General features: G+C 45.8%; 1 protein-coding gene across 1 annotated transcript in view; it reads right to left on the reverse strand.

Moving 5' to 3' along the window:
* LOC118709128 (aldehyde oxidase 2) overlaps nucleotides 1-11,451 on the reverse strand; it is a 60,152-nt gene extending 48,701 nt beyond the window's left edge. Inside the window, exons 1-8 of the mRNA XM_036420998.2 lie at nucleotides 11,265-11,451; nucleotides 7,901-7,958; nucleotides 5,435-5,531; nucleotides 4,336-4,444; nucleotides 3,845-3,971; nucleotides 3,552-3,613; nucleotides 2,861-2,950; nucleotides 708-788 (exon numbers count right to left, since the gene is read on the reverse strand). Coding sequence (XP_036276891.1) covers nucleotides 708-788; nucleotides 2,861-2,950; nucleotides 3,552-3,613; nucleotides 3,845-3,971; nucleotides 4,336-4,444; nucleotides 5,435-5,531; nucleotides 7,901-7,958; nucleotides 11,265-11,318 — 678 coding nt within the window. The 5' untranslated portion in view covers nucleotides 11,319-11,451. The remainder of the gene's footprint in view (nucleotides 1-707; nucleotides 789-2,860; nucleotides 2,951-3,551; nucleotides 3,614-3,844; nucleotides 3,972-4,335; nucleotides 4,445-5,434; nucleotides 5,532-7,900; nucleotides 7,959-11,264) is intronic.
* Between the last annotated feature and the right edge of the window lie 3,260 nt (nucleotides 11,452-14,711).

Below are 14,711 nucleotides of genomic sequence, written 5' to 3' on the forward strand. Positions count from 1 at the left end.
CTTCCTTTAGGTCCTGAAGTTTAGGACTTTCTTCAAATGTTACCTCTCAGAGAAGTCTTCCGTTCACTGAGTATTTAAAATTGCAACTCCTTGCATCCTATTCCTCTTTTCTGTTTTATTTTTCTTCCTTCTCACTTGTATCTCTTACTTTGCTAATTGTCTGTCTCTCCCACCAGATCCCAGACTCCTCCAGGTCTTTATGTAGCTTTGTTCCCTGAAGCACACTTAGTGCCTAGAGCAGTGCCTGGCACATGGCTGGAGGATAAATAGTGGTTACATCATGGATAAACACCAGCACCCCTTCAGAGTGAGGGATTCTGTAGAACTGCACCGCTGGGTGCCGAGAGGACAGATGGAGATGCTGAAGGGTGAGGGAAGGGGGTGGCTGGCTGGAAGTGCTCCATAGGTTTAACGTACTGGAGTGGCCAGAAAGACCAAGTGAGGGGTTGGGCAAAGCTGTATGGCTTGGGACAGTCAACAGGGACACATACGATGATGTCACTTAAAAATAGTCTCAGCTGAGGCTTTGGGGGGTGTGTGTTGAGGGCAACAGCAGGGCTTGGTGAGCTGAGCAGGGACAAACATGTTGATCTGATCAAACATTTCCATGATTTGACAAATTTCACAGGAAGGAAAGGGTAGTTTGGACAACTGAGTTTATAACCAGTGACATTTAAACAACACATAAAACACCCGGTTCATCTTACCAGGAGTTCTGGGGGGAATATGAGCTCCTGGGTAGGGTCCAAGGGCTGGAACTCTTCTTTCGCAAATAACTCTGTGGAAATCTTTATGAAAGGCAGAAGAAGAGGGCTCGGTCAGCCCAGCTCGACTGGGAACAGCACTCCAATAATTTACATTAATCAGGCAACATGAGCTTAGAAATAACTTTCCTACTCTTCTTATGGGAAATGGTTTGAACCAATTTATGTTAAGAATTTTATTGTAAGAGAGAAATGTTGATTTACCACTAGTATGATACTGAAGAAAAGGTTGTTCTATGAGATACTTCAAAAAGTACCCCGTGGAACATCAGTAGAATCTATGAAAAACTATCAGAGGTTAAGTTTGGGATTCAAACCACTATCCTCTCATCTGTCAAGTCAGGATTTAAAATGCTAAAAGCTCCGAGAAGTCCTGTAGCTTAAGAAAAATTACATCTACATGCCCCTGTGTAAACACATATGCACACTCCACTAATTTTTAACAGTAATAGTTAACATTTATGAAATACTTTTTCCCCAAGTGCTTTACATGTTAGTCATTTATTTAATCCTCCCAACAACTGTGCAAAGAAGGTAAATTATCATCTCCATCTTAACGATTAGGAAACAAAACCTCAATGAAAAGTTACCCAACCTATAATCTTCTCTAAATGAAAAATGTTTCAGCTTTGGAAACACTTATTCCTAGAAAACATTCCCGCGGAGGAGAGGAAAATTGGGGAAGCATTGCCGGTGCAGGGCTAGAGGTCTGAGTAAGAGAGTAGAGCATGAGGAGAAGTTGGGGGCACACAGCTCTGGGTTCATTCTCAGCTCTGCTACAACTCCGACCTCCCTATGGAAAGGTTCTTCCTTGGAAAGGCTAAATAGAAATAATGCATATTTTGAAGGATAATTGTGACACTTAGATAAATGGCCTGACATTTATCTCACACTGTCCATTTTTTTTCTGTCTCTGAGGTCTTCTCAGGATCTAGAGAGAAAACATGCCCTGTTCCTTGTAAAGGTTCTGAGTAGGACCCCGGATTGAAGCATTACAGGCCAGCATCTGAAGGATCAGTTTTTGTGTGAGTTGGGATTAGAAGTGTGGGCAGTACCTAGGAGCAATGATGTAGTGTATCTCTAAAACCTAGAAAGAAAACTGTGTCTGAGACTTCAAGTGTAAAACAAACATAATGAGGGATTAAGAGTTCCCCCTCACAGATGTTGAGCCAAGAACTAACAGGTATCCAGTGGAAGATGTTAACAGCTCCCAGGGAAGAGCGGGTGTGGGCAGACATCTGGTCTACCCTGGTAGAAGAGGGGGTCTTCTGTAATGTGACCCTTAAGGTGATTTAACTGCTCTGCACCCAAGCTCATCAAGCAAGCTTCTGGAATTGTGGCTTCCTGTGTGTGCTTTCTGCAGGGAAGGACATGGGGCTCCGTGATGGTAAGGTCTGCTTCATATTTGTGTTCCTCTTTATAAAGGAATATCAGGGCCCACCATATTGTTCTGAGTTGATTAAAGTAAGTCAGGTGGTTTCCAGAGCCCGGGTTGAATTCCCAAGGCCACCAGATTAAGAATCAGACTTTTGAATGTACTGATCCCTGCAAGGCACTAATTCTCTGTGAAATGCTCTCAGGGTTGGGGATGGGGTGCAGCTATTTTCCTTTGCAACACCCTTCTGTTCATCGCATGCCTTCTTCAGACCAAAATGCCGGGACAGTGGGAGGCCAAGAATGGGAATAAGGTAGGTCCGAGGGACTCAGTTTCCTCTGAGGCCGACTCTGTTCTCTTGGATTTCCTCATTTGTCCTGTATTCCGGCTTCTCCAAATAATTCATTTAAGAACTTGGCAGTGAGTCTGTTTGGAAACTCGTGTCTCTGAGAGAGCAAAGCCAGTGACTGGGATGTCGCAGGCTGACCTTTCTTCTCTGAACTGAGTGGGCTTTTGTTTAGTTTTAGGCTCCCTGAGAGCCAAGAGAAAGGTCAGATCACAGACTTTGAATCACCTCCCAACATGCCTCCCAGGTGACAAGTGCTTTATCTGTGCAGGCACTTGGGACATTTGGAACAAAGCAGAGAATGAGCGTCAGGACTAATGAGCCCGTGTGGAGCTGTGCTCTCAGCGGGAGGACAAATCGAATACAGGGACTCACGTCGCTGCTCCTGCCTAGCGAAGAGGAATCATTTTCTCCCTGATCCAAGCAGCACTCTCCTGCTCCCTTCTGCTGACAGCCATTCGACTCCTAGGAAGTGATGAGAAACTTTCTTTTATAGGTAAATGGGCATGTGCATTTTAAATGAGACAACATTTTTTTGGTCATTTTTGGTAATTTCTATTGAGAAAAGGATCACGGCAAGGTCTTTATTCTTTCCACTTTATTTTTAAAGTAAAATGATACATATGGAATATATAAAACTTATATAGAAGATATATAAAGTATCATATATAAATGTCTAAGCGACTGTCCAACTGTCTGACCATCTGGATTCTTGGAATAAAGCTGGCCTCCCTAAAGCCAACTCCATGCCTTTGCCTGTCTCTTTGGGCTCACTGCAGCCCTCCAACCTGTCCTGCTCTAAGTCTTCGCTTAACTATCATGGGAGATGCCTGCTTAGATCACCTGGCTTCCCTCTGTGGTGTGACATGGGACATCAAAGCAGGTGTGATGTTTACCTTGTCCTCAACAAATAGCTAAAACTCCCTGGAGTTAGCTGGAGCTAACTCACTTTTCTCCCTTATAGTCCGTTTAGATGGTTTTAAAAAGTCAACTCCTGAATTCCCAGCCTTGACCAGCGGCCACTGTCATTCTTACTCTGTAAGGTGTCCCCATGGTCACTACTCACCACGCAGAAGGTCTTCCCACTCTCAAGAATTGGCCGGTACCCAGTGCAGCGGCACAGATTACCTGATAAAATAAGGGGCGTGAGTATCAGTAGGCTTTATTTTTACTGGTTTCTTTGGAAAGTTAAAACAGACCCATTCTTCTCTCCGGGGTGAACTGCAGCTACTTTAGAAACAACCAAAGGGGTTCTTGAGTGGGGCTGGGGTGACATTGTGGATGGGGTGGAACAGCGTGAGGCACACTTCCCACCCACCTGGCCTTGCGGGTGGTGAGTATTCTCCGTGTCAAACCTACCTCCCAGGGCTTCCATGAGCTGCTCCTCTGAGGGCTGCGGGTGGTTCCGGAGCAGTGTGTACATGGACATCACCATCCCAGGTGTGCAGAACCCACACTGTGTGCCATGGCTCTTGGCAATCCTCTCCTGCAAGGACACATACATGGTCACAGGCCCTGCCTTCCTGTTGCCAGCACCTCTCACCAGGCTCCACATCCTGCATCTCTCTTGTCAGGGTAGAGCTCATTCCCTCAGCAGTGCACGTCTCCCCTCCATCAGAGGTGGCCAGTGTCCCTTCTCCTACTCTGCTCCAGGAAGAAGTGACTCAAAAGCCATTTTCTCTCACTGTAATCATTTCTCAAGCTCCAATGCCCAGATCTTTCTCACTGGGAATTAGCAGCATGCTGCCTCCATCCCCAGAGTGAGAAGAATTCTCCTAGAAGCCCCAGGAAGCACAGTCAAGTCAGCAGAAAGAAGATCAAGAAGTGAGAACGTTAACGTATGCTCTTACCTGCACAGGGTGAAGCTTGGTTTTAATGCTTCCCACACCTTCCACAGTGGTGACAGCAGCTCCATAGAGAGAGCAGATGGGCACCAGGCATGCGGCGACAGAGAAGTGTCTTTGAATGAGAAGTACAAGGAAAATCAAGTCCTGCATCCTGGGGAACTTGGGGACCCAGAAGGGCAGTGGGACCCTCCTACCCTCCAGGCCTATCATTCAGCCTGAGGGATGGAGAACTGGACAGGGGGAGGGGGGACGGGGGCGGGGGAACAGGTGGAAGAATTTAGAGTCCCCTCTGCTGACTTAGTGCTATCTTCAAGAAGTGGGGATCCTCCAGAGAAAGATGGGCATTCTGAACTTCATAAAACTTTCCAAGCCCAGACAGACTACCTGGGTCTGGACTCAACAGGAATGAGCTTCTGTCATCAGGAGTAGTATTGGCCTTCAACAGGTATTCCTTAGGACATCACAGGCCAAAGGCACATCTATGCCTTTTACCCATATTCATGATTTTTTTTTTTTTTTTTGCTTGTTAATTTTAACTTCCCTGTATAAGGTCGCTCAACATGTTGGATGGTTTTGTTCTGAAGGCATTTCTTGGGCCAGTGGATTTGGGAACAACCAAAGTTCTTGAATCTAGTCCTTAATTTAAGGATAGCTCAGGTCCCTGCTCCGCAGGGTTGGTCCAGCCCAACAGTAGGAAGGGCATTAGTGTCAGCCAAAAAGGGTGGGTTCAAGTCCTTGTCTTATGACTTACTAGTTGCATGACCTTAAACAAGTCACTACATATTGTTGAGCCTTAGTTTCCTCATTTGTAAAATGAGTGGTTGGTCTAAATTGGGGTTTCTTAACTTGGGATGCACAGATGGGTCGTGGGAGGTCCATGATCTTCCTGAAAGTTGTGCAAAATGTAATTAATTAATGCATTTTCTGAGAAGACAGTTCACAGCTGTTATCAGATTTTGGAAGGGTCTAAGATCCAGAGATAGTGAAATCGAGAGGTTGGGAGGTCCTTGGAGATCTTCCTTATCGTTGAGATGAGAATACCAGCCTGGCAAAAAAACAAAACCTCCCCCCTTTCCCAGCCCTGGATTTCTGGGCAGGATACCTTATCTTCTTGGACACAGGGTCGCACTTAGACACCATCACGGTACAGGCGCCGCAGCCTCCTCTGCCGCAGGCATACTTGGTTCCTGTGAGGCCTACTGGAGGGAAGTGGTCAAGGAAAAGATGCCCAACAGGTTTTGCTCAGTGGCTAGAGCATCGGCCTTCTGACTGAAGGGTCCCAGGTTCAATTCCGGTCAAGAGCATGTACCTTGGTTTTGGGCACATCCCTAGTGGGAGGTGTGCAGGAGGCAGCTGATCGATGTTTCTAACTCTCTATCCCTCTCCCTTCCTCTCTGTAAAAATATCAATAATATATATATATATATATAGAAAAAGATGCTCAGGTGGGCCTGGGGCCTCTATTATAGCTACCTGCCTAGGATGTCGCTCTCAAGGAAAGACAAGTATGCACGTCTGAGAAGTCACTCACTTCCAGGTTTCAGTAAGGACCACTCCATATTGTGTCAGCTGTGTGACACATTCTATTACACCCCCCCCCCCCACCGCCTGTTTTCTCATTTGCAAAGCGGGAAAATGATATCCACATCATCTTCACATGCTTATCATAAGCAGCTTAGAGGATAGTGGATATAAAAGTAAAAGTGCCAGGAGCCAATTCCAGCATGTCATAATTACAAGTCTGAGTCACTTATATAATTACCACTCCAATTATAATTGTTGGAGTGGCTAAAGGGCACTTCCCTCAAACCTGAATAGGATGATTGTCTGTTGTCAGACAGCTCAGGACATCTCAATCTACATGCTATTGCCTCCTGTTGGCCAAACAGCTGAACAGCTGTAGGCTACTCCCCAATCTGATAGTGCTTCTGTACCTTACCCTTTTAAGTGTATTATCTCCACCTTGCCTTAGGACAAATTGTGTCAATAAAAACCAAGGGTTCTGAGACAAGGGGAGTCTTTAACACCTTTAGCTGAAGCTCCTCTGATCCCCAATGCCTTTCAAAATTATCTTCCGTCTCTGGACTCCTACTTAATCTACACAGCCTTTCTTTAGATTGCTGAACCCATTGTAATGCTGGAACAAGAAGCCAGTCAAAAAAAACATTTAAAAAAAGTCTACTTCATTATGGGTACTCTTCTAGGCTCTAATCACATAATTGGGAGAGAACTTATTGTGAGCAGTTCAATGTATAGCTAGTTTTTGCCCAGTAGTTTGTATTGCATTTGAATGCCAGTGACTGAGCGTTCAGAGAAGACCCCTGCCCTTATTTTCATAAACCACCTTGAATGTCCTGTTCCTGCTTGGTCCAGGTTCAAGTACAGGTCTAGGCTCAGCCTCTGCTCCCTGTCTTTCATCAGCCATTTCTTTAATTGTGGTCCATTTCCACAAAATTTAGGGAATTGGATATACTTCATGGGGCTTATTCATTTAAATTGGATATACTTCATTGGGCTTATTCATTTAAATTGTCATAGCCTTAAATGCTATCAGGGAGGACGGGTGAACCAGTGGAGTGGGCTGGGTGTACCCAGAGAGCTTATGTCCCACTTTCCATAGCATCCTGGGGACAGTCCCTACTTACCTCTCAGCCAGACTGCAGCCACACAGGAATGACTAGCTTCCCATTTTTCATGAGAAGCTAAAAACCTTGTTATTGAAAACCATAGGACTTTCTAATTTTCAAACATTGACAACTAATTAAATCCAGGCGAGCTTTAACCAACACTAGTATAGGGAACGATTCCCTCAATTTGCAATTTCTGTCTTTTTTTTTTTTTTTTTTGCATCCCTGAGTGACCTATCAGACTTATCCATTAAAATATCTTTGCCTTGCCAAAACCGGTTTGGCTCAATGGATAGAGCGTCGGCTTGGGGACTGAAAGGTCCCGGGTTCGATTCCGGTCAAGGACATGTACCTTGGTTGCAGGCATATCCCCGGTAGGGGGTGTGCAAGAGGCAGCTGACCGATGACTCTCATCGATGTTTCTAACTATCTCTCTCCCTCTCTGTACAAAATCAATAAAATATATATATAAAAAAAATATCTTTGCCTTGATGATGACCTAAATTTCAGAATATAAAATGGTGAGGGAAAATCTCCTATAAGGAAACAGACGTAGGTCTTTTTCTATGACACATGTTCTTCCTGAATCCGGAAAACTTGGTTTCTTTCCAGGGCAGGGTGCACGAAACACAAACCTCTATTGCATAACCGCCCTCCCAGGACCAGAAGGCTCTTAAAGGAGTAATTAGTGTTGAAATACAGAGCTTAGTTTGTATTTCACTTCTGTGAGATCAAGATAGGAGACACTCTGGGGAAACTTCATCCTCTGTAAATAGCCCAGGTAACTTAATATCCCTAAAACCATTGCCAAAGCAGAGAGAGAGCAAGGGCCAAGGGGCTGACTGTTTGGGGATGGAGGGTTTGATTAGTTCTCATCATCACAGCAGGCCTGACTTTTAAGGCAAACACAGACACAGCCAAGACTGTGGTCAAAAGGGTCCAGTTCTTTCGTAGGAAGGTCAGCAGGTTGACTTCTGGGTCCGCATTTCTCTCTATCACCTGTGTGAAACCAGAAAAGAGATTATTATGGAGACTGAACCAATGACCCAGTGGAGCGTCTGTTGCGGCCAGCTGGATTCAGGGATAGGGTAAAATATTAGGCCTGATTTCATCTGCACCTGCTTTTTCTTTTTTTAAAATATATTTTATTGATTTTTTTTACAGAGAGGAAGGGAGAGGGATAGAGAGTTAGAAACACCGATGAGAGAGAAACATAGATCAGCTGCCTTCTGCACACCCCCTTCTGGGGATGTGCCCGCAACCAAGGTATATGCCCTTGACCCGAATCGAACCTGGGACCTTTTAGTCAACAGGCCTACGCTCTATCTACTGAGTCAAATCGGTTTCGGCTGCTCCTGCTTTTTAGTGCTCTGATGGCAAACGACCTTTGTACATTTACAGAGCAGGAGGCTCACCAAGCAAGTGTGGCGACTATGCCTCTGTGAGGTGATGAGAGCTGGAACCACTGCTGTGCAAGGGGCCTTGGGGCCGTGTTCTCCCTGTTCGCTCCACTGTCTATTTTTGTGGAATTTTCCAACCAAGTCTTTTTCTACTCTTGAAATATTTTAACCTGGGAGAGACTTGGATGTTGTGTCTGTGCGTATATGTATGTGTATATATATGTATTCATGTGTGTACGTATGCATATGTATACGTGCATGTGTGTGTGTATGCATGTGTTAATGAAGGATCCTGGAGGAAAGAAAGCTGGGCAGGAAGAGTTGCTATGCTGGCTCCTCTGAGTTTCTATTCCACCCCTCCCAGTGGGGAATCCATTTAGTAACATCAGGGATCTTAAGAGTTGGTGGCAGGAAGGGGAGGCAGAAAAGGCTGTTGTCATCAGGAGAGGCCCCAGGGCATTCCAGTGTGGTAAGTGGTGATGGTGAGTCTTGTGGGCCCAGCACAGGACCCCAGGTGGCTTTGGTGGAACCCTAGCATCTCTCCCTCCCTCACCTTAAAAAGTGGGGGATTTCGCTGAAACCGGTTTGGCTCAGTGGATAGAGCTTTTGCCTGCGGACTCAAAGGTCCCAGGTAACATTCCAGTCAAGGGCATGTACCTTGGTTGCGGGCACATCCCCAGTAGGGGGCGTGCAAGAGGCAGCTGATCGATGACTCTCACTCTCATTGATGTTTCTAACTATCTCTCTCCCTACCTCTCTGTAAAAAAAATCAATAAAATATATATTTTAAAAAAAGTGGGGGATTTCTCCCTAAAAGTCATGGAGGAAACTTGTTTGGTGCTTCTCTCTCATTTGCTTATTTGGGGATATTTCCTTTGACTGTCCTGCAAACACCTCCAGCCATTCTCTTGCCTCATAGGAAAGACAGATACAGCTAATCATGTTAAGATCTTCCCTTCTCCCTGGAAGAAAAACACAACCCAGTGTAGACCTCTAGGAATAAAAAGAGTACAGGAAGATGCTTCCAAGTGGAGATATTAAAATTCATCTGCTTTCGTGCCCTCGCTGGTTTGGCTCAGTGGACAGAGCACTGGCCTGCGGACTGAAGGGTCAAGGGCACATGCCTGGCTTGCAGGCCCAACGCCCTGCATGCAGAAGGTGGCCGATCAATTTTCTCTCTCATCATTGTTTCTGTTTCCTTCTCCCTCTCCTTTCCTCTCTGAAATCAACATATATAAAATAAAATTCATCCGCTTTCTGGAGCTCTAGGGAGATCCTGGTCAACAAAAGAAGAAGCCCTCCTCTGCACTTTCCTCCCACCCCAGGGCCCTCAAAAATATTTACTGGGAATGTGGTTGGATAATGTTTTTCTTTTCTAGCTGACTCCAACCCCCACCACACACATCTATATTTTCTCCAACTCTCAGCTTATTCCCTGTTCTAGTTGTAACCACTTTGGGGCTCATGACTCACAGAGGATGTGGAACAGAAAATAGAGGAAGGAGCCTCTGAAGTCCAGGGCAGTGGAACGAGCGAGTAAGGACTCGACTCATAAGTGATAGTTTTGGAAGAATGTCTGGTGGTTGCTGGCTGGGGAGATTGGATACAGGATGGAGAGAGAGTTAGAAGGGAAATGATGAGAACTTAGAGTTTCCATGTTCTGACTCTTTTCTTGATCCAAGTCCTGGGCTGGGCAATGGGTGAACATGGCCGAATCCCAATTAGGTTTATGGGTATAGAGAGCTGAGGGGCCCTAAAGGACAGGTGGTGAGACCCAAGAGAAGTCACCTGCTGTGGGAGGTGGCTTAATGGTCCCATTAAGGATCAGAGAGGGACTCAGGAGAGGAAGGGGCCTGGGCACTGAGGGTTGACTGTGTGGATGGATGGTGAGGACTGGAGGGAGGAATACTAGGGAGACTGACAAAGGGAGACCCTCTCTCCTTGTCATATACCGTATTTTTTGGACCATAAGACGCTCCGGACCATAAGACGCACCAGTTTTTAGAGAAGGGAAATGAAGAAAAAAAGATTCTGAAACAAATAGTGTCCTAAAATATTTTATGTGCATTAAAACCCAACATCACAGTCATAAACACATGTAATCAACCCAAAGTAAACAGCAGCATTTAGAACCATTTTAGAGCCGGGCAAGCACACAGAGACCACACAGAGCCGGGCAAGTAAAAAAACTTTTTTTTAAAAGTATATGTGTAGGCTATATTTGGACCATAAGATGCAGGGACTTTTTCCCCCCACTTCTGGGGGGAAAAAAGTGCGTCTTATGATCCGAAAAATACGGTAGGTTCTCCCTGGAGCTTAGCTACAGCCCAGGGAAAGAAGAGACCCAATATGGACTGCAATTACATTTTACCCAATTCTGTATAATGGAGACTCAACAGGAAAATTAAATTGATAAAGAGAAAAAGGAAGCTCTGCTTCTCCTCCTGAGTTTGAGGATCAACATATCCTACTAGATAAAGAACTTCTGGTGTATGGGGCTCATTGCTCAGTGATTTACAAGTTCGAGGGGAGTCCTAATCAGTGAAAGAAGTACCTCTCTTTTAATCTTGACAACTGCCGCAGGAAGTGGCTTCTGAGAAGGGTACTCCCAGGCCCAGAGAGGAGAAGTAACTTGCAGAAGTTTATACAGGAAATGGCAGAGCTGGATTGGAACCAAATACTGATACTGAGGCACATGCGATTAATCCCAATGCTTTACTGTCGCCCCTACATCCCAGAGGCAGAGCCGTGACTGAATGGGGAACAGGCCAAATTAGTATGGGTTGCAGTCCCTGGCTTCCTGACCCTGTCTGGAGGGGTCTCAACCTAAATGGGCCACAAAGGATGCCCTCCAGCTAGTAGTTTCCTGCTATCTCAAGCCCTGGTCGTAACACATAAAACTTACCTTCCTCCCGTTCACAAAGAAAACCAACTCATCAGATCGCGACAGGCCAAGCATCCCACCTGTAAACAGATTTCACCTTACGGTTGGTTATGCTATTTGGCACCATGCACGGGACTGAGCACAAAGGATTCAGGTCAAAGCACTGAAATCCTTCCTTGTGTGGAAGCTGGCAGCTGGAGTCCAGAGAGCAGACTCCTTGGCTTCGTGGCCCTTTAAGTCTAGAGCAGCTGTGTAGTCCCGCCTCTTACCTTGTGCCTCACTCTGCCTCCCACCAATCCTGGCTTCAAAGCCTGCTCTGTGCATGGCCCACACCTCTTCTTGCTTACTCTGGGGTTGGAGGGCCTCAGTGTGAAAACCATCCACAACCATTTAAGCTTAAACCCACTTTGTACACTGCCTCAGCCCCTGGATGGGTTCCTTCTTCTCAAAGAGAGAGGAGTGGACCTCTAATCTCATTCTGATTGCAGAAATGTCTCCTTGTAGGAAGTCATATAGACAATTCCAATCTGTGCCCTAAAGTGCAGGTGTTGGGTGCTGCGTCCACCCAGCCCCTCTTTACCCTTTCTACTTCCTCCCCACCCACAGGATTGGTCCACTGGCAAAGAGTGATGTAGTCAAGGCAACCACTTTACAGATAAGTAAACAGAGGCTCACGTAAGTAAGATCAGTAGCTCAGGATCATGCAGAACATAAGTGGCAAAGTGGGAACTATAACCAAGGACTTCTGGATTTAAACACCTGGGGGTGTATAGACAGATTCCTTGATCAAAAGAACAATATCATTTTGATCTTTCTGAATGTCTCCAGTTATATGTCTGGAGCTCAAATCAAGCAATTCTTATTCTTTCAACTGAAGCAATACCCAGAACTTGGCCTCACCTGTGGGCGATGCAGGTAGCTGCTCAAGTAGTTTCAGGAGAGGAGGCAAGACCTCTCTGTCCCCCAGCCCACTTCCTTCATGAGTGTGTGGAGCCCTGACATGCCATGGTGAGAGTTAATCCTTTGTCTTAAGGCAAACTCACTGTGTGACAGTGCCTCAGGCCAGAGACAACAAACATCTGGTATCCTCTTGACCTGGCTAACTAAGGAAGATCTACCTTTCCTCTTGGTCGAGATGTAGCTTCAGAATCCTTCCCACCGCAGAGCTAGTCCAGAAACATTTTTAACCAAATGCACTTGGAAGCTGCCAACTTTCTTTGTAACTCAATGTCTAGGTCCAAGGCCTTCTCCACTTCGTGCATTTGTGGAGATGAGTGTTTACGTACGAGTGTGTGTGTGTGTGTGTGTGTGTCTGTTTGTTTCACATGTGTTATACACCACAACAGGGTTATGAGAGAACTTGGAGATGACAATGCGAATAAGGTAGGGTCTTGGATCAGATTTTTTCGATCTTTCTATTTCTGCTGCAAATAGCCCAGTAACTCTCTGAGGCCTGGTACATGAGGATCAAATTCCTAGGCCCAGAGGCAAAGCCTTCCAAGATCTGTCCCTATTTCTGGCTTTAAGCCCTTTTGCTCTTCAAAAACTACTACTCTTCTCATCGTTCTTCTGCCTCAATGATTATTCTCCTTGAAACCTCCCACTGACCTCCCAACACACCTAACAAACCCCATAAGCTTTCCATGGAGGCCCCTTGGGACTGGCCCTACCCCTTTCTGTGAGCACATCTCCAACCGCTGTCTCTCTTGTTCATAATTTCAGCCACCCTGGTCTTTTCCCTGCTTCCTGAATGTGCTCATTTCTTTCATGTCCCAAGGCCTTGGTGCAAATTATGTATTCTGCCTTGAGTTCTGTTTTCTCAGACTTTGGCATGACTGGTGCCTTCTTCTTATGTAGGTCTGAGCTCTTCCTTGATCACCCAGTCGGAAGTCACACCTCCATCATGCTCTCTTCTACCACCATTTCATTTTCTCCAGAGCTCTCATCATGACCTGATGTGGAGTTTTGTTCACCTCATTTGCCTTCTCTACTAGAATGGAAGCAGGGATGTCACTGTATCCCTGGGCCCAGGATTGTGCCACCACAGAGCAAATGCCCAATAAGTATTTGTTGAGTGACTGAAGAAGCTCTTCCGTGGCTGCAAAGAGTTAGACTGATTATCTAAAATTACTTTAAATGAAGAAGGCATCCTTCATTCACTCATTCATTTACCCAGTAGATACTGGGCATCCAGCTTGTGCCATGCCATATGCTAAGTAGTAGAGGCACAGTGGAAAACAAGATCAACCAGTGTTCTTCCTCCAAGGAGTTGGTTCATATGAGAGAAAATTAACCTGAGGTAGAATATTTACCATTGTGAGAACACAGAACAGGGAGAGGAGCTTTGTTTTGGGGGGAGGGACCACTGGGCCTGAAAGATGAGTAGGAGTTGATTCTGTTGAGAATTGGGAATGGAGGCGGGGCAGGCTGGGGAAGGAGAGAGTGGAGGCAAACGCCCTGCTATGGCTGCTTGCACTCCTGGGAGAAGTGATCCAGGCATTGTTTTCAAGGGTCCACGGTCTCTCCACCATCTCACTCTGCCCCTTAAAAGAGGGAAGCAGTGAACATGCAGAGCACACGCTTCCCATTTACAGGAGTAGGGATGCTGCCAACAAAACCACAGATCATGGTGTGTCCCAATATTTATAGGAAGGAATCCTCCAGCGCCAACAGAAAATGCAAGCGGAACATTTTCGGTCTCAGGGCTCTAAAGTCAGATGATGGCATTAGAGTTACCAAGTATGAAAGCACTTCGGATTAAGGGAACCAGATATGTTAATTTCTGGGAAATGAAAACTGACCTTGAACTATTTATCAAGGGTGTTCTCAAACTTGATCCAACCAGAGAAACTTTTGTTTGCATGAAACCTTATGCGGTGTGAACAAATTCAGCAGGAAGGCTAGTTGGGTGGGCTGGGGGTGGGGCCTGAAGTCCTGTGGTTTTCTCTCCTTCAGACACCCCAGGGCTCTGGGAGGCCTAAAGATCGCTCAGGGCACAAGAACCACCACGAACCACCACGGGCTGACCAGAGCCGAAGGCAGGCTGCTGTCTCCCCCAAGGACTCCTCTCTGATCTTGTTTCAGACAATGGAAAAAAACAACCACTGATTTTTTGTTTGTTTTCATTTAATGAAAAGGCAAGACTGAATGTCTTCACTTTTAAATGGATTGTTCTGGTGGGTGAGAGAAACTCCCACCTCCTGACTCAGGGGTTTGTATATTTGTTGTAACAAAGGTCTCATGAATTAGTTACATCAAAGAACCCTTGTACCCAATGATGGAATTAATATTGGAAATGACACTGCCCGCCCCCGCAACCAAAACAAACCTATTTCTGGGGGGAAAAACACCACACGGTAACAAATCCTGCTTGCTAATGTCAATGGAAAAGTACTGGTCCCGCTCCCGTGTCCTTGGTGCGCTGCCCTCTGCTGTGAGCTCTTCAAAAGCCGAAGATGGAGCACAGGT

This window comes from Pipistrellus kuhlii, unplaced genomic scaffold (genome assembly GCF_014108245.1).
Source record: "Pipistrellus kuhlii isolate mPipKuh1 unplaced genomic scaffold, mPipKuh1.p scaffold_m20_p_7, whole genome shotgun sequence".
Taxonomy (NCBI): domain Eukaryota; kingdom Metazoa; phylum Chordata; class Mammalia; order Chiroptera; family Vespertilionidae; genus Pipistrellus; species Pipistrellus kuhlii.